The 21,427-nt window shown below is 41.9% G+C and overlaps 1 protein-coding gene across 2 annotated transcripts in view; it reads right to left on the bottom strand.

Moving 5' to 3' along the window:
• TBC1D12 (TBC1 domain family member 12) overlaps positions 1 to 21,176 on the bottom strand; it is an 83,646-nt gene extending 62,470 nt beyond the window's left edge. The window contains exons 1-2 of one of the 2 annotated variants that reach the window (XM_034776205.1): positions 20,124 to 21,176; positions 1,634 to 1,757 (exon numbers count right to left, since the gene is read on the bottom strand). In XM_034776205.1, coding sequence (XP_034632096.1) covers positions 1,634 to 1,757; positions 20,124 to 20,971 — 972 coding nt within the window. In that variant the 5' untranslated portion in view covers positions 20,972 to 21,176. The remainder of the gene's footprint in view (positions 1 to 1,633; positions 1,758 to 20,123) is intronic. The other variant, XM_034776206.1, reaches the window with a different exon arrangement.
• Between the last annotated feature and the right edge of the window lie 251 nt (positions 21,177 to 21,427).

The raw sequence follows: 21,427 nt of genomic DNA, 5'->3' as shown, positions 1-21,427 counted from the left end.
GGGAGTTTGGGGGGGGGGGGGCAAACTCATCACGCTAGAGGTGAGAGGGTAGAAGAGAAAGACACTGCCAAAAGAAACACTCTTAGGCTACGTCTTCACTACCCGCCTGAATCGGGGTAGAAATCGATCTCTCGGGGATCGAATTATCACGTCTCGTCGGGACGTGACAATCGATCCCCGAATCGACACTTGTACTCCACCAGCGCAGGTAGGAGTAAGCGCTGTCGACGGGGGAGCCGCGGCTGTCGATTTGCCGCCGTCCTCACAGCGGGGTAAGTCAGTTCGGATACGTTAAATTCAGCTACGCTATTCGCGTAGCTGTATTTGCGTATCTTAAATCTATTTCCCCCCCTTCCCAGTGAAGACGTACCCTTACAGAATGCTCTCTCAATATTCGATTCAGACAAGAACATACAAAATACATTGACTGGGAGATTAATTTTTCTCAGCTTGATTCTTCCAAGCTGGTACACTAGCTGCCAGCTGCACATCATAAGCCAACAGACTCCACATCCCAGAGAGATATTTTTACCCCTCAAGGAGAACAGTTTTCATATTGCCTCCCTTAGTGGGATTTCCACTGAGGATCAGCAGCTTTAAAATCTCAATTGAGGCTTCAAAGAAACAGTGCATCACCTGGCCAGCCTGGTCACATCCCTTCCCCCAAACAAACAAAACGAAACAAAACCACAAGGTAACACTAGCGCTGTACTAGCCAGTTCTGCTTTGCCAGTGTCTCGTCTCTTGCCACAGAAGTTCCAGATGCTTTGACCACTACAGACTCCCCTCTGGGCAGACTTTTCACATTGAGTATCTTGAGCCCCACAAGAAGCCAACTTCATCTAGGACTGAATCTAACCGATCTGTGCATTGTCTGTAGACAATGACTGTGTATCCACACTAGAGAAAAAAACTAACGTTTGTTTTTAATCATGTGTTCGCTAACAGATAAGATTCTAGTCACAAGGCAGTGTGTGGGTTCTCACAGGTGTTAACGGGTTGAGGTAAACCACTAGGGTATTTGTAAAACCACAAACGCTCTTTTCCACATTAGGATTTCACCATATATTACCTAACATGATAAAATAAAACCCACACCTTTTCTCCTCATGAAGACCAGGCCTGAGTGAACATTTCTAACCTGATTTGGAGTGGTATACCATGTTTTGTCTTAATATATCCAGTCACCAAGCTCTCTCTCCCACAATCTTGTAAGCAAACTAATGTTGTATTTTAAGTCATTTAGAATGTGGGGAAAGTTTGTAAATACTGAAAGACCATTAGTTCTTTAAATTAGAATATATTTTAGTACTGTTAAAACAACTGGATGCATATGAATTGTTTTCATACTTTTTTTTCCCTACTGCTCTCCGAAATATGGAAGACAACTTTGTTTATTGAATTAAGTTCCACTGAGTGAGCTGAGGTATCCATTCTCTGCTTGGAAAGTTACTTGAGAAACAAGGAAAAATGTAACTATTTTTCTTTCAATAAAAGGCAAAACTCAAAAAGATTCTTCTGACTGTCAAGCTGGGTGCCATGATGGGGACATCAACTAAAAATTCAACTCATTCTTAAAAGAACCAAAGAAGAAATTACTGAAGTTTCATACCTATGTGAGATGGTTACTCACCTGCTGAATTATTTTGGAATCTTTTTGAAAGTTTTCTCTAGGAGGGACTTTTCCAAATAACTTCCAGCCAGGAGCACTGTGGAGACCAGGTTTGAGTTCCTTTGTCCTTTTGGTGAAAAAGTTTCTGGAGGGGGAGGGGGAGAAGAAAAAGAAAAAAAAAAAAGAGAACATACTTTTAAATTACAGTACTAAAGTTTGTCTCAATTTTAGATTTGTTTTAGCCCAATACATCTTTGTAGAGACTTAATGTTCAGCAGAGCAAATACTTGTTTGTATTCTACCTTTATTTTCTCTTGTTCTTTACAAAAATGTGAATAATGTATAAAATAAGAATTGTCACGTGCTATTGAAATAAATGTCCAATTGTTTTCAATAATTACTGTTGAGATGATACACTCTGGATAGTTTTCTTTTTAATATTAGTGTTTTACAGTTGTAACTCAACAGGAATAAATGACTATAGCATTAAATATCAAAGCATCTGCAGAATATTGGAGGACTCACCTCCTATTTTTTAAGCGTTCAGAATATTGTGTATCTAGCTTATGACTTTGCAGTGATAGTATGTTTAAAAAATAATATTTAATCATTGAGCCAAGAATGGTGAATTTAAATCTTTGTGGTAAATAAATCAGCTGGAAAGTGATTTAAAAAAAGTTTTCCTAGTCCAAAATACTAGAGACATTGGTACTATAATATACATCATTCCACTGATTAAACATAAACCCAGGACAACATTTCTAAAAAAATATGTTGTGATATAGAACACCAAAAGTTTTAATTTCAGAATATTTGTGGTGGAACTTGTCTCCAAGTATTAGGGTGACCAGATGTCCCGATTTTATAGGGACAGTCCCGATTTTTGGGGCTCTCTTTTATATAGGCACCTATTACCCCACCACCCCGGTCCCGATTTTTTACACTTGCTATCTGGTCACCCTACCAAGCATTAAATTTCAGCCTGTAACAACTCAGCACTCATGTATAGGGGATATAACTTGTTCAGGAAGGACAGGCAGGGTAAAAAGTAGGGTTACCATATTGCAACAATCAAAAAAGAGGACGGGAGGAGCCCTGCCCTAGCCCCGCCCCTTCCACTTCCCACCCCCTCAGAACCCCCAACCCTCCCCCCACTCCTTGTCCCCGTGATTGCTCCCTCCTGGGACCCCTGCCCCCAACTGCCCCCCAGGACTCCACCCCCTACCTAAGCCTTCCTGCTCCTTGTCCCCTGACTACCCCCTCCTGAATCCTTCCCCACATCCTAACTGGCCCCCTAGGATCCTACCCCCTACCTGTCCCCTGACTGCCCCAACCTTTATCCACACCCCCACCCCCTGACAGCCCCCCCCCAGAACTCCTGACCCATCTAAACCCCTCTGCTCCCTGTCCCCTGACTGCCCCCTCCAGGGACCCCTGCTCCTAACTGCCCTCCAGAACCCCACCCCCTACCTAAGCCTCCCTGTGCCTTGTCCCCTAACTGCCCCCTCCTGAGACCCCCCCCACCTGTACCCTGACTGCCCAAAACCTTACACCCCCAACCCCCAGACAGCCCCCCCCCCGAACTCCTGACCCATCCAACCCTCCCCCTGCTCCTTGTCTCTTGACTAAACCCCCTCAGAACCTCCCTGCCGCTTCTCTGACCCCCAGCCCCCTTACCATGCTGCAGAGCAGCACGCTCAGCAGCAGAGGGAGGGGAGCAGGGTCGGAGCTCCAGAGTGCCGGAGGCCCGAGGTGAACGGCTGGCCGGCGATCTGCGAATGCGGGGGGGGGGGAGGGGGCAGGAGGGAGAGAGAGGAGGGGAGTGGTGTCAAGTTGCAGGGGAGAGGACGGGGGGGAAGTGGAGGAAGGGCTCAGGCTGCCGGAGCCCCGTGCGAGTGGCACGATCCGGCCGGCTGCCCTGTAAGCCGCGCACACTCTGCATGGGAGGGAAATCCGGATATTGACAAATTCCCCCCGGACGCTATTTTTAACTCAAAAAAGCAGGACATGTCTGGGGGAATCCGGACGAATGGTAACCCTATAAAAAGGGAAGAGGTCCTGCATTATACATCAAGAATACACACTTGTTCTGAGGTCTACAAGGAGATGATTGGCAGACCAGTTGAAAATCTATGGGTAAAGATAAAGAGTCGGGGCGGGGGTGGAGGGGGGGCGGAAAACAGGAGTGATGCCATGGTAAGGTCTACTATACCCCACCATATCAAGAAGGAGGAGGAGGCGGCGGCGGCATTTCTAGAACAAATAAAAGATACATTCAAAACACTAGATCTAGTAATAATGTGGGTCTAACTACCCAGACGTCTGTTGGAAAACTAATATGGAAAACCACAATATTTCTAATAAGTTTTTGGAATGTATAAGGGACAACTTTTTATTTCAGAAAGTGGAGACAGTCATTTTCAACTAGTTTCTACCTAAGAGGGAGAAATTGGTAAGGAAACTGAAGGTTGAAGACAACTTGGGTGATCATAAAATGGAAGGAGTGTAAGCAACAGAATAAAGACAATGGATTTCAAAAAAAGCAGACAAACGCAGAACTGATAGGGATAAGGTCCCATGGAAGGGCAATCTAAGGGAAAAAGGAGTTCAGGAGAGCTGGCAGTTTCTTAAGGAGGCAATATTTAAAGGCACAATAACTGCAGGCAATCCCAATGTGAAGGAAAGATGAGAAGAATAGTAAGAGCCCAACTATGGCTCCATCAGGAGCTCTTTAATGACCTGAATATCAAAAAGGAAGCCTACAAGAAAGTGGAAAACAGACAAATTGCTAAGGAGGAGTACAAAAGACAAAAATAAAAAAAATAAAAAGTAGCCTCATATTACTAAATAAGATACAAAAATATAGATGCCTAGTGATATCCAATATAATTAATGTTACAAAGCAGTTCTGATTTCAGCACCCATTTTCACATTCCGATTTTCTGAAACATACACAATTGTTAAGCTAGGAATGTGAATCTGTCCATAGATAAATGTCTTTTGGAAAATCTCTGCAGTTATAGAGTATATGTGAGATGGGAAAACTTGTACATTCTTCTCCCATTGTGATATATTCCAACTTTTGTATCAATCATCCATAAATAAATAAAATAAATCAGGGCTACAAACAGCTCAGCTTGGGAAATTAAAAATAAAGCTGTGACTGGAAAAAACCTCACTCACTTAGCATATGCCCAATAAGCACATCCTAGGTACTACTGTAATACAAATGAATAATGTTTAAAATTTTTCAGCAGAGCCCAGTGAAACCAATTCACTGATGTCTCTACACACTTGTCTTGCCTGATCAAGGGATTGTGAAGTGACAAGCACTCCCACTAGAATTTGCACAAACCGAAACAGTAGAGGTTTCATTGAAACATAGCACATATTAAAACCATCAAAATCTGCATAGGCTTAGCATCAGAAACAGAAGAGAAATTCATGTTTGAAAAGAATAGCCAAGCCAATCCTGTAATTTTAGAAGGTCGCCGTGTTTGTGACAGTCTTCATTAAGTTCTAAAAATTAGAAAAAATAGTTTCCAGAATTTCCATTGTGAAGTTAATGACAGCATAATGCAGACTGCCAAAAAAAAGAGTCTTTAAGCAAAAGTGTCATCAGCAATACTCCCTGATTCACTCAAAATTACCTCACTATGGTATGAGCTGCCCAGTGTAGTAGAGACTCACACATTTAACACAGTTTAATTGCACTGTTAAACAGAATACCAATTATTTAAGTATTTTTGGATGTTTTCTCCATTTTCAACTATACTGATTTAAATTACAACACAGAATACAAAGTGTACAATGCTCACTTTATATTTATTTGTATTACAAATATTTGCACAGTAAAAAAAAAAAAAAAATAGGATTTTGCAATTCACCTAATACAATTACTGTAGTGCAATCTCTATCATGAAAGTTGAACTTACAAATGTAGAATTATATACAGAAAATAACTGCATTCAAAAATAGAACAATGTAAAACTTTAGAGCCTACAAGTTCACTTAATCCTATTTCTTGTTCAGTCAATTGCTCAAACAAATTTGTCTACATTTGCAGGACATAATGCTGCCCGCTTCTTGTTCACTATGTCACCTGAAAATGAGAACAGGTGTTCTCATGGCACTGTTGTAACCGGTGTCACAAGATATTTGTGTGTCAGATGCGCTAAAGATTCATTCATCCCTTCATGCTTCAACCACCATTCCAGAAAACATGCGTCCATGCCGATAACGGGTTCTACTCGATAACAATCCAAAGCACAGCTGACAGATGCATATTCATTTTCATCATCTGAGTCAGATGCCACCACCAAAAGGTTGATTTTCTTTTTTGGCGGTTCGGGTTCTGTAATTTCTGCAACGAGGTGTTGTTCTTTTAAGACTCCTGAAAGCATGCTCCACACCTCATCCCGATCAGATTTTGGAAGGCACTTCAGATTCTTAAACCTTGGGTTGAGTGCTGTAGTTATCTTTAGAAATCTCACACTAGTACCTTTTGTGTTTTGTAAAATTTGCAGCGAAAGTGTTCTTAAAATGAACATATGCTGAGTTATCATCTGAGACTATTATAACATGAAATATATGGCAACGTGTGAGTAAAATAGAGCTGAAGACATTCAATTCCTTAGGGGAGAATTGTATCACAAATTTAATTAACACATTTTTTTTTAAACGAGCATCATCAGAATGGAAGCATGTCCTCTGGAATGGTGGTCAAAGAATGAAGGGGCATACAAATGTTTAGCATAACTGGCACATAAATACCTTGCAATGCTGGCTACAAAAGTCCTATGTGAACGCCTATTCTCACTTTCTGGTGACATTGTAAAGAAGACGTGGACAGCATTATCTCTCGTAAATGTAAACAAGCTTGTTTGTCTTAACGATTGGCTGAAAAAAGAAGTAGGACTGAGTGGATTTGTAGGCTCTAAAGTTTTGCACTGTTTGTTTTTGAGTGCAGTTATGTAACATACAAATGTAGATTTTTCCCCCTAAGTTGCACTTTCATGATAGAGAGATTTCACTACAGTACTTGTATGAGATGAATTGAAAATACTATTTCTATCATTATTACAGTGCAAATATTTGTAATCAAAACTATAAAGTAAACACTGTACACTTTGTATTTTGTGCTGTAATTGAAATCATATAGTAGAAAATGTAGAAAACATCCACAAATATTTAATAAATTTCAGTTGGTATTCTATTGTTTAACAGTGAGATAAAAATAATTGCGATTTAAAAAAATTAATCACGATTAATCATAGTTTTAGAGTTAATCATGTGAGTTAACTGTGATTAAATCGACAGCCCTAATTTTAATCTAAAGCATCAAGTAAGTTTTAGAAAGCTTCAACTTGGTTTACATCAATGATTTAAAAAAAGTGATTTGAATCATAATCATTTAGGTTGCTCCACTCTGCTAAATTCTAAAGTGTGTACCTTGGATCTTAAATGAGGAAGTTCTCATGGTTGATTTTAAAAATAAGCTTGTAAAGTTTCTAACTGACTAAGCAATGTTCAGAGGCGTTTTAAAATTAAGATAAAACTTTGAAATGGATCACTGCTTTGCAGTGCTAGTTGAGCTATAACTTATTTTTAATGCATCTACGTGTTGAACACAACAAGAATCACTACAAGAGCAGTCAGTTTTCCTTATCTGAACAACTATGGACCACTAATTTTGCATGTTTACACAAAAAGTGAATACATTATATGTGGCAGAAATTCAACTGAAGTTAAGATTAGAGAAATCCTCATCTTGTAAGTACACCTCTACCCCGATGTAACACGACCCGATATAACACAAATTCGGATATAACGCAGTAAAGCAGCGCTCCGGGGGGCGGGAGGGACTGCACGCTCCAGCGGATCAAAGCAAGTTCAATATAACGCAGTTTCACCTATAACACGGTAAGATTTTTTGGCTCCCGAGGACAACGTTATATCGGGGTAGAGGTGTACCATAACTCAAACAGATGAAGATACTATCTAATTATTCCATTTTGTATTTTTATATCCATTAAATTTTGTAACACCTAATGTCGACATGCATTAACTGTATATTTTTACTAGCAAAAACTGTCTCTCAAATGTACAGATAAAAATACAACTTGAGTCAGATAAGGAACCATTTATCAAGACTAAAGCATGCCCTGTTTTATGCAGATTTATGTTCTTGCCTAGCTTGCAGTAGTCAGTCATTCACAAACTCAGTCGCCAATATTTCCAGGACTATGGCTTATTAGGGGATAGGAGTTTCCCCTAATGTTATACTACTTCCAGGCAAAGTAAGTTCCAAGTTTTGAATCATTTGGGTCCTTAAGTTACATTTTCAAAATGAAGTAGAGTACACTTCAACTATGTCTTCCATGTAAACATCCACCCACCCACACCCTTCCACCCCCAACCACCCAACAAGACAACTTCAGATCATGCAGGCCTGCAATTTATTTTCCTTCACAACCTCACAAGACTTTTAGAGCCCAATACAAAAAGAGTTAATTTATTATTGGGAGCAACACAGCAGCTTAAAATGAAGAGAGAAAAATACAGCATGTTGAATACAAATTCTATTACATCCTTGTTGTCTCACACACAAAGTATTATGATAATGGAATATAGGAAAAAATAGAGTAAAAGTAAAAGTAAAAGCAACAAAATATTTGCATGTGGCCGAAGTTAACAACACATTTTTAAGAGGTGAGTCTCACTGTTGAACAATTTATAAGCATACCAAATGTAACTCAACACAATCTATAAATAATGAATCACTAAAGAAATAAGATCTTCCAGATAAGCATCTACTAGCCTTCCAGGTTGACAAAGGATTCAAGGTCTTTAAATAAAAAAAAAAAAATGTTTTAAAGTTATGAATCAATTTTGTAAGCTTTCACACAGAGGCAGAGGGTGTGTCCTTGGATTGTATTTTGTGCAGAAATCAAGCTTTGGATCAGGGATTGGAATGTCATTGCCTGTCAAGTATTGCAGATTTGCATTATGTGGCATAATCCAAGAGTTATTTTGTTGCTTATACAACCCCATATACTTTCTCAAATTACTAATTATGTGCAGGATCAGAGAGAGTGCATGAGGGGATATCGTAATATGTCCAGTTCCGGGCACCATACCTTAAGAAATATCTGGCTAAATTGGAGGGAGTCCAGAGAAGAGCAACAAAAATGATTTCAAAAAAATTTAGAAAACCTGACCTATGAGGAACGGTTAAAAAACTGGGCATGTTTAGTCTTGAGAAAAGATGAGTAAGTGGTGAGGGGTAGATCATATTCTCCATGTCCATTGAAGGTAGGACAAGAAGTACTAGGCTTAGTCTGCAGCAAGGGAGATTTAGTTTAGAGGTTAGAAAAAGGTTTCTAATTATACGGGCAGTTAAGCTCTGGAATAGGCTTCCAAGAAAATGCTGTGGAATCCCCATCATTGCAGGTTTTTCAGAACAGGCTGAAGAAACACCTGTCAGGCATGAACCAGGTTTACTTTGTCCTGCCTCAGAACAGGGGGCAGGATCAAATGACTTCTCGAGGTCCCTTCCAGCCCTACTTTTCTAGGATTCTATAACAGTGCACTCAAGTCTCATACACAAAGGGATAAGTATTAGGAATTACATAATTGCGTATTTTAATACCCTAAATATACTTTAAATCTAGGAATAAGTAACTGACTTCAATCTTTATAATAATAGCCATTAAAAAAGTTATACAGTCAACACTGACCTCCATGTAACATACTAAGATAAGACACTTGAAAAATCAGTGTGCTTTAAGACCAACTCAGAACACGATGTCCAATCCATGTTTATTTTCACTGGACTCAATGTAATCAGAAAACATTACAAAGGTAAGTTTCTGGTTCATGATTTAGTTATTAGCTTTAATTTTAAAAATGGAGAAAACAGAATAAGGAAATTCTTATTCTTTGTGTTGCCAAACTAGTAGAGCTATGGTTCATAACAAGATGTTGAACACAGAAGGGATGAAAAAAAAAAAAAACTAAGCACAATAATGATTTCCAAGTTTTAACATATTTTAAGTAGAAAAGTTATGAAGATATACAAACTGGAAGAATGACTAATCTAGATGTATACAGCATATTCCAAATATTTTTTGCTACTCAGTTTGCAAAGTGAGACTTCATCTCTGTGTACTCAGACATTTCCCATCACTATACAGAAACAAAAACAACAAGGAGTCTTTAAGGTGCCATCAGACTCCTTGTTTTTTTGTAGATACAGACTAACACGGCTACCCCGATACTATACAGAAACAAGATTTGAAATTTAGACCAATCAGAACAAAGCTATTCCAGCCTTGCCAATATTAATACAATTCAACAGTTATTTCCCAAACCACCACATTCTCCATCAAAGGAATCCAGTGTACTATAAAATTGCTCAGAAAAAGGAGGTACTACTTGAAATGGGCATGTAGAAAGAAAACTGGGAATTGCTATCTTTCCAGTTGTTTCTTAAAAGGCTGTCAAATCTTATAGTTTCAAAGATTAAGGATAATCAGAAGAGAAAGCTATAACAAAATACATTCCATACAGGCAGCTAAATTTACATTACAGATGCAAGAGTCAGGAAATGAAAGGTAAGGTTTAATCATATATTTCCAGAGAATCCCTGCCTTGGTCAATCAACAGGCTGGTGCAGTCAATGAGGCAGCCACAATTTATTTCTTATTGTCAATATACAATGAATGGACCTGTGCCTTATCCATTATACACTGAAGGCCAAAATTTGGCAATTCTGAGTAAATCTATTGTCTTCCTTACATTAATCCAGGGTAGGCAACCTTTCAGAAGTGGTATGCCGAATCTTCATTTATTCACTCTAATTTAAGGTTTCACGTGCCAGTAATACATTTTAATGTTTTTAGGTGGTGTCATTCTATAAGTCTATAATATATAACTAAACTATTGTTGTGTGTAAAGTAAAGTAAATAAGGTTTTTAAAATGTTTAAGAAGCTTCATTTAAAATTAAATTAAAATGCAGAGCCCCCCAGACTGGTGGCCAGTGTGAATGCCATTGAAAATCAGCTCGCGTGCCATAGGTTGCCTACTCCTCCACTAATCTAACTAATCAATCATGTTATTTACATATGACCCCCTCCATAATGAAGTACACAGATGGAATGGTGTGCAGTGCATTAAGAAAGGTCTCACTATGTACCCTATCTTGCATGTGTGTTCCTCATTCTGGACAACAGTAGATTATTTTGGGCTTGCTTGGGTTTTTAAACTATCACAGTAAATTTATTACATTTCATTACATGCCTTTGGTTTGCTTGCTGTACTTCATTCAACCAGTGCAGTTAGCTATTTCATTATTATAATGTATATAGCCAAGAAGAATTACAAGGTGTATGTGAAAACAATCTTGGCTTTTCCCACATTTGAAGTGTTTCACTTTGCTGCCTTAAAGACAGACTGTAAAAAAGTATTTATTTTAAAGGAGTGTGTGCCCTTTTTTCTTTTTCTTTATGATATATAAAGATGACCTGACTATCCTGCTGCTCTTTTCTTCCTCTCCACAATTTTTCTTGATGTTCCTAATATTTCTCAGGTCAGAAACATGCATGTCTGGTCTTCCCAGTTTTGCTGGATAACTTTATGGGAAGGAGGGGGGTGAGTCTCAGATTTTTATTATGAATCCACACCTTAATTAACAGATGATGAATCTTCAACTCAAGTCCTCCTCTTTGGAAAATTCTCACTGAACATCAGCATTAGAAACAGATGTTAATGTATACCAAAAGCTAAAATTTATTTTCCCTTTCAACTGGTCAGCTCTCATTTCTTGAAACATCAGTTTCACTTGTTCTCTTGCTTATCCACCGTCTTTTAGGATGTACAAGACCTGTATTTCTAATGTTAAACAGAAATTGCAAAATTCTTAAATACTGAAGTTTTCTTTATACATCACAAAACAAGAAACGAAACAATTTTTCCCCTCCCTTTGCAGGTCAAGTTTAAGTTACAGAAGATTTTGTATAACATTCCTTAAGTTGGTCGGTGTTTTTTGTTGTTCCTCCCCCACCACCAAGAAATCAATAAAACAAAAATTCCATCAACAGAACAGCATGTCTTGCATATGATGCACACTTAATGCTTGGATCTTACTGAATGAAGCAATTTTTAGTAAGACAACCAGTTAAGCAAAGCCTCAGCTGCTGTCAGACTTGCCTTGAACCTAGATGAACTGGTAGGGGAAGAGTTGACAGGTGGTAGAATGAGTCTGAGATGTCACTGAAGGATGCAGTGTCAGGCCCTGCCTCCTGATAGTCAGACCTAATAGATGGAATGGAGGGCAAAGCCTGACGTAGGGTCGGGACTGAGCAGAGGATAGCACTGGAACCTAGAACCAGGGACAGGCCGGGGATCGGAACCAAAATCAGAGTCTGTAGACAAGCCAAAACAGTACTGTAGCTGGAGTCCAGGTGCAGGCCAGAGGTCAAAGCCAGGTGGTTAGAGTCCAAGGGGGTCAGGAAGCAGAGGCAAGGCTGGAGCAAGGTTAGAGTAAAGCAAGGACAAGACTAGAACAGGCTCAGGCAAGGCTGGGGCAGGAACAAGATCAGGAGCAGGCTGGGAGTATAGTCTCTGATCTGCTGCATTGCAGCGTGAAGGTTCCTGGCTGCTAGTGCTGTTGTGTTGGGGAAATACCTGAGCCTAGGGGTCATCTGACCCAGACTCCACTGAGAGTTAGACAGCGGTCACATGCCTGAAGGCTGATACCATTCACAAAGAGCCTGCAGTGTAAGGTAGTTCAGCTGGGTTGTTGCAGAATGCCTGAGTGGTGACTCACAACAGGTCTGTTGGAGGGGCACCTCTTGAGTTTCTGCACCTAACGGCCCCTGTTGGCAGGGCAGCTGAGCGAGCAGCCCTGGTTTGGCTGCGCGTTTGGCTCAAAGACAGAAGCATTGTGATATTGCACTTGGATGACTAATTGAACCAAAATGGCTGTAGCTCTCAAGTTGCTAGTCTACATCAGACTGAAGTTATGAAAACTGAACCAGTTATGACCTGCTCAGGGCTTGTCAACACAGTGCATTAGTGTACACCAGCTGGGGTGTAATTTCTAGTGTATACCAGCATGTCGCACTTCAACTGCCCGTATGGGCTCTGCTGGCATGCATTAACAGTTCCTTTTTGTGCTTTTATGGAATTTTTAGTGCATGCTAGTAGGGTCCACATGGGCAGTGAGCAACACATGTAAAGCACACTGGAATTTATACCACAGCTAATGCACACTAACACTGTGTAGATAAGCCCTCAAGGTTACTCTGTTGTAACAACACATAGAACTAATGAAAAAAAGTATTACAAGCACCTATGGGTAGATAGTGTTTTATCAGTTTGAACCAATCTCTTAGTGGCAAGTACAACAGATTCCAATACTCTATCAACAAACTAGTAACCTTAAACTCAACCATACCAAGGAACATTAGGGTTAAAAACGTTAAGAATTTAATAAAGTACAGAAAAGAAAAATAAAGGGAAGGAAAATAAATCAAATATCCTCACCATTCACACATGTGTACAACAGAGTTCTGGCTGTAGACTTAAACATGGAGATACTATACAGCAACTGCATAACTAAGTTAACATTTAATGATTTGACAGAAACACCTGGTGATCAGATGGGAAGAAAACATATTTGAAATGGGCACTATTAAACTCAAAATACTGACAGAGAACACATCACCAAAAGCAAAGGCAAAAAAAGCCTAAAAATAAAAATAAAGAAACAGATTTTTTAAAAAGAAGTTTTTCAATTTATTACAGGTTGGTTTTTCTTCTTTGAGCTACAAAGTGACCGCAGTAAATGTATTAAATGCAATTCTAGTAACTTGTTCACATAAGTTGTTAGAACTAGATAGACAGTCTCAGAAGGGCCAAGAAATAATGGCAGAATAAGTTGATGTTCTGCGTTTACTGTACATGACGTACCAAAAAAGCCTTCAAATTATTTTTGATTGCAACTTTAAAATATGCACGCTTTTTTCATCTTCTTAGCACACTTTTAGCCCAACTACACTCTAGGGGGAAAACATTACTTGAAGTTAACTACAATGATCACTGCCACAAAATTTGAGTCCAGCAGCTTTTTACCTTGATTCTCCAGGCAATTTGAATTCAGGCCAAATATTTGTAATGTAAGTGGACAGGTGGGTATGAGAATGGCTTTGTTGTTCATAAATCAATATCCGATATGCAGAGAAACGTATGAGCAACTGTTACATTAAAAATTTCTAACCAGACAGCTGAAGCTGCAAAGGAACTAGAATGAGCAGAAGCTAAAAAGTAAGCATAATTTAAAAACTAGCAGTAGTATTTAGATCAGCTACATATAGAAGAAAATTTTTCTGACAACTGACCTCTTTGCAGTTCCCCATCTGCTTATTAAGATCAACAGTAAGAGCAAGATGTGATGATAATCAGCTTTTGAGGTACAGCCTGCTGCTTGAGCCAGTGGAACATGTTTACAATGGAGTAAAGGACATGTGGGCTTAGGTGACTTTTCCACTAGTGATCCCCTTCTCTGCCCTGTGTCCCCACCCAAACTAGCCTGGCACCATCTGCTACCCCACTCTAGGAAACATTACTTCAAAGTGTTTTCTTTGAAGGTACAACAATGATTCCACAGCACTGTTTTATTCCAGTAATAATTGCAGAAGGTTCTTTGAGGGGGCAGTGGGGAAATGGAAGGGGGAAGTGTTCTTCTTTGGTTTGAGGGAAATTGGAGGGGAGGAAGAAGAGAAAATTGCCACTACCTCTGGTGACCCATCTGCCAACTACTGGTGAAGTTCACAAGACTGCTTATGAACCAGTCACAAAAGATACATAAAAATAGAACAAGACACACTGTAAGTAACTGCCATAGTAACTGTTTATTAAAAACCAAACTGTTCAGTTTACACCAGCAAGGACAACTCTTCACTAAGGTGAATTTTGGGAACAAGAAACTGAACCATGTTCCATTAGACTTATTTTATTTCTGCAAAATTAACATTAAACGTGCTATTCAAAATAGCAACAATGTAAAGATTGAGGGGGAAAAATGAAAAGATGCAGGACAAAAAACATTTCACAGTTCTTAAGCTGTAAACTTGAGAATAAAATGGCAATCAAGTATCTTAACAATTGTCAGGTGGCTATAAAGTGAGGTCGTAAAATTGTTCTTGGGAAAGGAATAATAGCTATGTGCATAACAAATACATGTTCTTGCATATATATTATATAGATGTAAAACTTAAAAACTTCTATACCCTAGAAAAGCCATCACAAAACAATGGTTCCCAACCTTCTTGCTGGAGCCCTGGTACAGTTACTGCTGCCTGATCTCCATCTGTTTCCTTCTCTTGCCCTTTTACAGTTCATTCTTTGACTTTCTGTTTGTTTGTTTGGGGGTGTGGGAGGAAGAGAGACTGAGAAAAGGGGAAAGCAGAAGCATTATTTGTTTTCATTCCACTTCAGTTTTCCCTACTCACTGGGAAGCTTCATGCTGCTAGAGCAGGGGGTTCCAATAGCATTGCTCAAAAATGATCTGAACAATGAGACAAGAGACACACTTGGGCTAGTAGGCTGCTGTCTCAGGCCACATCTACAGTATGGGAACTCTACCAGCATAGCTACAGTGCCATAGCTATGCTGGCATAACCTAACAGCATAGACACAGCCTACGTTAACGGAAGGAGTTTTTCTATTGCTGTAGGAACACCACTTCCCCAAGCAACAGTAACTAGGTTGACAAACATTCTTCTATCAACCTAGCTACAACTTGGGGGTCTCTACACTGAGGGTCAGAAAACTATAGTCTCTCAGTGTTGCAGATTCTTCACACACCCAACCAACACAGCTATGTCAACCTAAATTTAAAGCATAGACCAGGCCTCAGACTACAATTATGTACCACAAGAGCTACTGCCAGATTAGTCCACGAAAGCTTATGCTCTAATAAATTTGTTAGTCTCTAAGGTGCCACAAGTACTCCTGTTCTTCTTTTTGCCAGATTTACGTACTTTAAGGCTCAGTCTACAATTAAATTTAAGTCGACATAACTGTGTCACCAAGGGGTAGGAAAAATCCACACCAAGCACTGCAGTTATGCCAACTCAACTCCCAGTGCAGATGCAACTAGGTCAAAGTAAGAGTATTTCCATCGACCTAACTACCATTGCTTGGGGAGCTGGTGTTCCTACAGCAACGGAAATACCCCTTCTGTCGCTGTACGCTGCATCTACACTACAGTATTATACAGATGTAACTATATAGCAGGACAGTGCCTGTTAAGTAGACAAGGTCTAAGAGAAGGCAGGTAGCTTTCAAGAAGCTTTGGCCATAGCATCAGACACACACATTCAAGGTGGAGGTAGGTGGATCAGGGGACATGCAATTTTCCCTGCCCCACTGATCATCAGCCCTAACAAACCCCTCAATTACTATGTTTGTCCTACAGGAGGCCCACACCACTGGCTGGGGAAAAATGGAAATAAAGATAGAACAAGGAAGATGGTGAAAACTTATTTTCAAGAAAAAATTAGCCCTATAGCAAATAGATTTGACAGTACTTGGCAGAGATTGGGACTTTGGTTTCAAGACTAACAATGATCAGATGATCAAATTTCTCCCTCATATGGGCATTAGGTTTGATATTTAAGGTTTCAGTTTAAGTTAATATTGTCACAGTCTAAGTCAGGGGTAGGCAATCTATGGCACAGGTACCGAAGGAGGCACGCGAGCTGATTTTCAGTGGTACTCACACTGCCTGGGTCCTGGCCACTGGTCCGGGGGCTCTGCATTTTATTTAATTTTAAATGAAGCTTCTTAAACATTTTAAAAACCTTATTTATTTTACATACAACAATAGTTTAGTTATATATTATAGAAAGAGATCTTCTAAGAACGTTAAAATGTATTACTGGCACGCGAAACCTTAAATTAGAGTGAATGACCGAAGACTCGGCACACCACTTCTGAAAGGTTGCCGACCCCTGGTCTACGTTCTGACTATTGAAATTAAGGAAGTGATTCTGTAATTAAACACAGAGTTGTGTTCAGCTTACAAACAGAAAGTAGTCACACTTACAAGGCAGTCTGAGTTCTAGCATGCCTTCCTTATTGAATGTTTACCAAAAAGCCTGAAGGAAACACTTATTTCTGGCCTATTACTCTAGTCAGCTGCCTCTTTTGCATTTAAATGCCTTCTACCAAAAACAAAACAAAAGGCAGCTATGTTTTAGACTCATTTTAAATAAAACAGAGGATGGCATAATCAGGGTAAAGTAGGAAAATGAAAAAGTCCAAGTTTTAATACAAATCTACAGTGGAAGAACACAGAAGTGATTCTCCCTTCTATAAAAAGCACCTTCAGTGGAAATCAAGGCATGCATAACTGGGATTGTTTGCAAGTACAGCAACTTAAAGGTTTGGTACCAGCATCATTTATGACTTTGTGCTAATTGTAATACAATGATCTATTCAGAAGATTCACAAGAGATTCCATTGTCACTACTGAGGATTCACTCATAGGGCAACTTTAACAGTCCCAGCCGCAATATTTAAACGCTTAAAAAATGTGTGTGTGGGGGGGGTGAGATTTGGGGAGGGAAGGGTTTCTAGCCTCTAAAGTTGCAAAGATAACCTACAACACACAAAAGGAGCATACGGGCTTGTCTTACACAGAGCAGCAAGGGGTCTGCTTTCTAAAACACATTAACTGGTCTGGGCAAACCCTGCTTGTTCAAGCTAAAAGTTCCCTAATGTGCTTTAACATAGTGGTGTTGAGTACTACGTTAAAGCACACTAGGAAACTTGATGCTATGTGGTAAGGTCCGCCCAGACCAGTTAGTACACTTTAGAAATCATACCCCCATAGTGCAAATTGCTGCTTCATGTAGGCAAATTGTAAAATTATTGTTGTGTTGTCCTCTCAGAAAATCTGCAGGCAGACCACTCCAATGTCTTTAGTAGGGCTTCTCCAAACTGCAGCAAAATGGAAACGTAGGTCTATACTAGAAAAGGTTTGCCAGTATAGCTATACCAGCAAACTCTCCTAGAGTAGATGTATCAGGAAAAGAATGTTTTTGCCAGTATAGTACACAGGTTCCTCAAGTAAAATAAGCTGTAATGGCAAAAAACACTTAAGCCAGTATATAACCGCATCTGCCTCAGGATGGTTTGCCAGAAAAGAAGTATTGGAAGGAATAAAAGTCATCTTCCCCACACCCAACATTAGTATACTGGCGAAAGTTTGTAGCACAGACCTGGATTTAGCCTTGTCAGTCTTCACTGTTTCCCAGCAGACTACTCAGTGTTACTCGGCTACTACTTTGGAAAGCAATAAACAACAAGAACTGGAGTTATTAATTTGGAGTACTCAAAAAAATGAGACAGGGCAGCATAGAGTACTGGAGACAAAAAAATGACACAAAAGCAAAGAAGGGACAGAGCAGAGCACCACACACTCCCATCGCAGTAGACAGGAAACTGGTAGACACCTCCCTCAATCCATCCATGAAGCAGTCAGGAGGCTCTTTAGAAATGATGACAAACTCCAAATTTATCAGGCAGATACTAGCTTGAAGATCACTCCAAAGCAGAATCCAGAGATAGCATCCAGTAGGAATCCAAGCACCTTCCCCTTTCCCAGCAGCTGCAGCAAGGGAAAGTCTGCTTCTCACTTGGGCCATTGTCTCTGCAGAGTGAAACTCATCTTTCATATCAATCTTCGGCTAGTGGGTTTACTCTATCTGATTTCTTGTAAGTTTTCCAAACCTTGTGCGTGAGAAGACTGTATTAGTTAACTGGATGTGAGAGATTGTATATACTTATACCTGAGACTGATTTTGGAGAAAAGAAAGATATAAATGGGGCGGGGAAAGGGCGGAAGAAAATGAAGACAATATAGGGAAAGAGAACAATATAGAGAAGAGTGAGAGTGTAGGTAAATAACCATGATCTATCACAGGATAGGCTGTGTCCATTGAGGCACATTAACCCTGCATTATACAGAAGAGACCCCAGAATTAAACAGCTCTGCCTTTCAAAGTTCTTTCCTTCAAATTTACTCCAAACAGGCTTAGCATTCAAGCTAGTTGGTGGCTTGTACAATTTTCATGCTCTGCTTATGAATGAAAAGCTGCCGTTTCTTTATCACATGTTCAATTAAGTCCCATAGCTCTTTGATTGAAAGTTACTGAGGAGCAGAAAACTATGATAACAGTCATAGTATTTTGACAGCAATTTTCAAAACCAGAAAAGTTTATTTTATTCCAAAATATTCTCCAGAGACCTGTGGCTATTAAGTTAACATGTATCACGCTGCTGCTGTAACTACCTTCACATCTGCTGCAGTCTTCAGTTTTGAAGTCAACAAACTCATAGTCTGGAGTTCCAAAACTGTCTTAAAGGGCATATCTATACTTACAGCATTGCAACGGCTGCTGTAGTGCTTAGTGAAGACACTACCTATGTTAAAGAGAGCTTCTCCAGTCCGTGTTGGTACCCCACCTCCCCCAGAGGCGGTAGCTATGTCCACCAAGTCAGTGTAACTATGTTGCCCAGGGGTCTGGATTTTCCACATCCCACAGCAAGGTACTTTTAACTGAAATATGTCTGTAGTGTACAGGAGGACTCAGTGTTCTTAGATTCCCTCCCAAGTGCACAGCCAGCCTCTCTCTGGCTGGCAGGGATAGTGGATACTCAAGTTCTGCACACAATCCTATGGAAGTTAATGCTAACGTTAAGTATCAGAGGGGGAGCCGTGTTAGTCTGCATCTGTAAAAAGCAACAGAGGGTCCTGTGGCACCTTTAAGACTAACAGATGTATTGGAGCATAAGCTTTCGTGGGTGAATGCCTACTTCGTCAGATGCATGCTAACGTTATCAGTGTTACTGAACATTACTCTTGGCATTTAAATGGTCTTTATGCTTAAAAGCTGAGTGGGGCATTTGGGGGTGGGGGAGTCAGGTCGCAGTTCCCAGTGCTAGTTTCAGGAAGCCTTAGGCTACGTCCTCAGTATCGGGGGTGGGGGGGGGGGGTTTAAGATTTAAGATACGCAAATTCGACGTATCAGAGCCGACTTACCCCGCTGTGAGGACGGCGGCAAATCAACCTCTGCAGTTCCCCCATCGACGGCCCTTCCTCCTACCTCCGCTGGTGGAGTACAAGCGTCGATTCAGGGATCGATTGTCGCGTCCCGACAAGACGCGATAATTTGATCCCCGAGAAATCGATTTCTACCCCCCCACACCCGATTCAGGCAGGTAGTGTAGACCTGCCCTTAGTGAAATAGGTAGGACAGCACAGCATCAAGTCACCTTGGGACGATCTCTGCACAGACTAACGCTATTTTTGAAGTTTATTTCACCCAACATCAGCTCACTGCTGTCCCTGTTCTCCCAGGCACGGGGGCAGTGTCCTTTCCTTCCCCCTCCCCAGCTAGGAAGGTCAGTATCGCTCCCGACCCAGTAACACGATCTCACCTTGTAATGAAGTCGGCGATGCCGCTGCTGCTGCCAGGGATAGCGATTCTCCTGGTTTTGTCCGTCGGCTCCTGGGGAGGGGCCGGGGCGGTGGCCGGTGTCCCCCCATGCGGCAGGTGCTCCGGGGCGCTTCGGCGCCGGTTCACTTCGTAGGTGTTGCGGGAATTCAGGTTAATGTCTATGAAGCCCAGAGGCGCCGGGCAAAGGGTTCCCGCCGCAGCAGCCCCGTCGCTGCAGTCCCGGGGAGTCCGAACGCCGGCGGCGGCTTCTGACGGGCTTTCAGTCCCAGCTCCGCTGCGGGGCGGCGGGGGGCTACCGACCGCCGCGCCACCCTCCGGATCGGGCCCCAAGCAACAACTTCTCAGAGGCTCTTCGAGGGCGGCCCCCGCCGGCGGGCTGGCCCGGCCCGCGCCGTCCCCCGGCTCCGGCTGGGGATCGGGGAGGAAGTGAGGGAAGCCCCCATTGGGCAGTCTCATTTCCTCCTCCTGGGGCCCCGGCTCGGTCCGCACGGCCCAAGCAGGCGGCTCCTCCGGCTGCAGCAGGAAGCCGGCGTCCCCATTGGTCATTCTCCCGTGGGGGCCCAGGACACAGGCGGCGCCGTTGGGGGGTCTCTCCGGGCAGCACTTGCAGCCCAGCCCCGCAGGCGCGGTGGGGCCGACCTTCCCGGCCAGGTACCGCTGCAGCAGCAGCTCCTCCTGCCCCGAGCCCCCGCTCAGGCTCCGGCTTCCATCCCGCTCCCCGTCCTCCTCCTCCGCCTCCTCCTCCTCCGCCGCCGCCGCCTCATCTTGCCGGCCCGCGGGAAACAAGGCTGCGCTGCCCTGAGCTCCGGCATCGTCCGGCCCAACCATTTGCCGCCCCGTAGCCCCCGGGATGCCAGTGGCGCAGCTGGGGGCGGAGGGGGCGCACGAGCCCCCCCCGGCGCAGCGGACCAAGGGGGGCGGGCGCGCGCTGCTCTTCACACCGGGAGCCGCGGCTACCGCTAGCTCGGCTCACCGCATCGGACGGCGGCCTGGGGCAGCCCGGCTCACGCAAGCGCACAACAGCGGCAGCCCCCAGCCAAAGGCGGTTCCACCATAGAGAAGCAGCGTAGACCTACCCGCTCAACCCTGGAATATCCGGTATCATAGAGATGCCACCTAGATAGGATCCTCCCCATAGGAGGGGAATCTCGGATTTCCTTTACCATACAAGACCTCCTTACGCTCAGTTCCCGGTACCGTATTCTATCTAACACTCTCTCATTCACATGAGAAAAGACTGTTTCCATGACGATATTCATCAAAACCCAGACACTACCAGGTACC

This window comes from Trachemys scripta, chromosome 7, assembly GCF_013100865.1.
Source record: "Trachemys scripta elegans isolate TJP31775 chromosome 7, CAS_Tse_1.0, whole genome shotgun sequence".
Classification (NCBI taxonomy): domain Eukaryota; kingdom Metazoa; phylum Chordata; order Testudines; family Emydidae; genus Trachemys; species Trachemys scripta.
The sequence above is the reverse complement of the archived record's forward strand: the minus strand, read 5'-3'. Positions and strand labels throughout refer to the sequence as shown.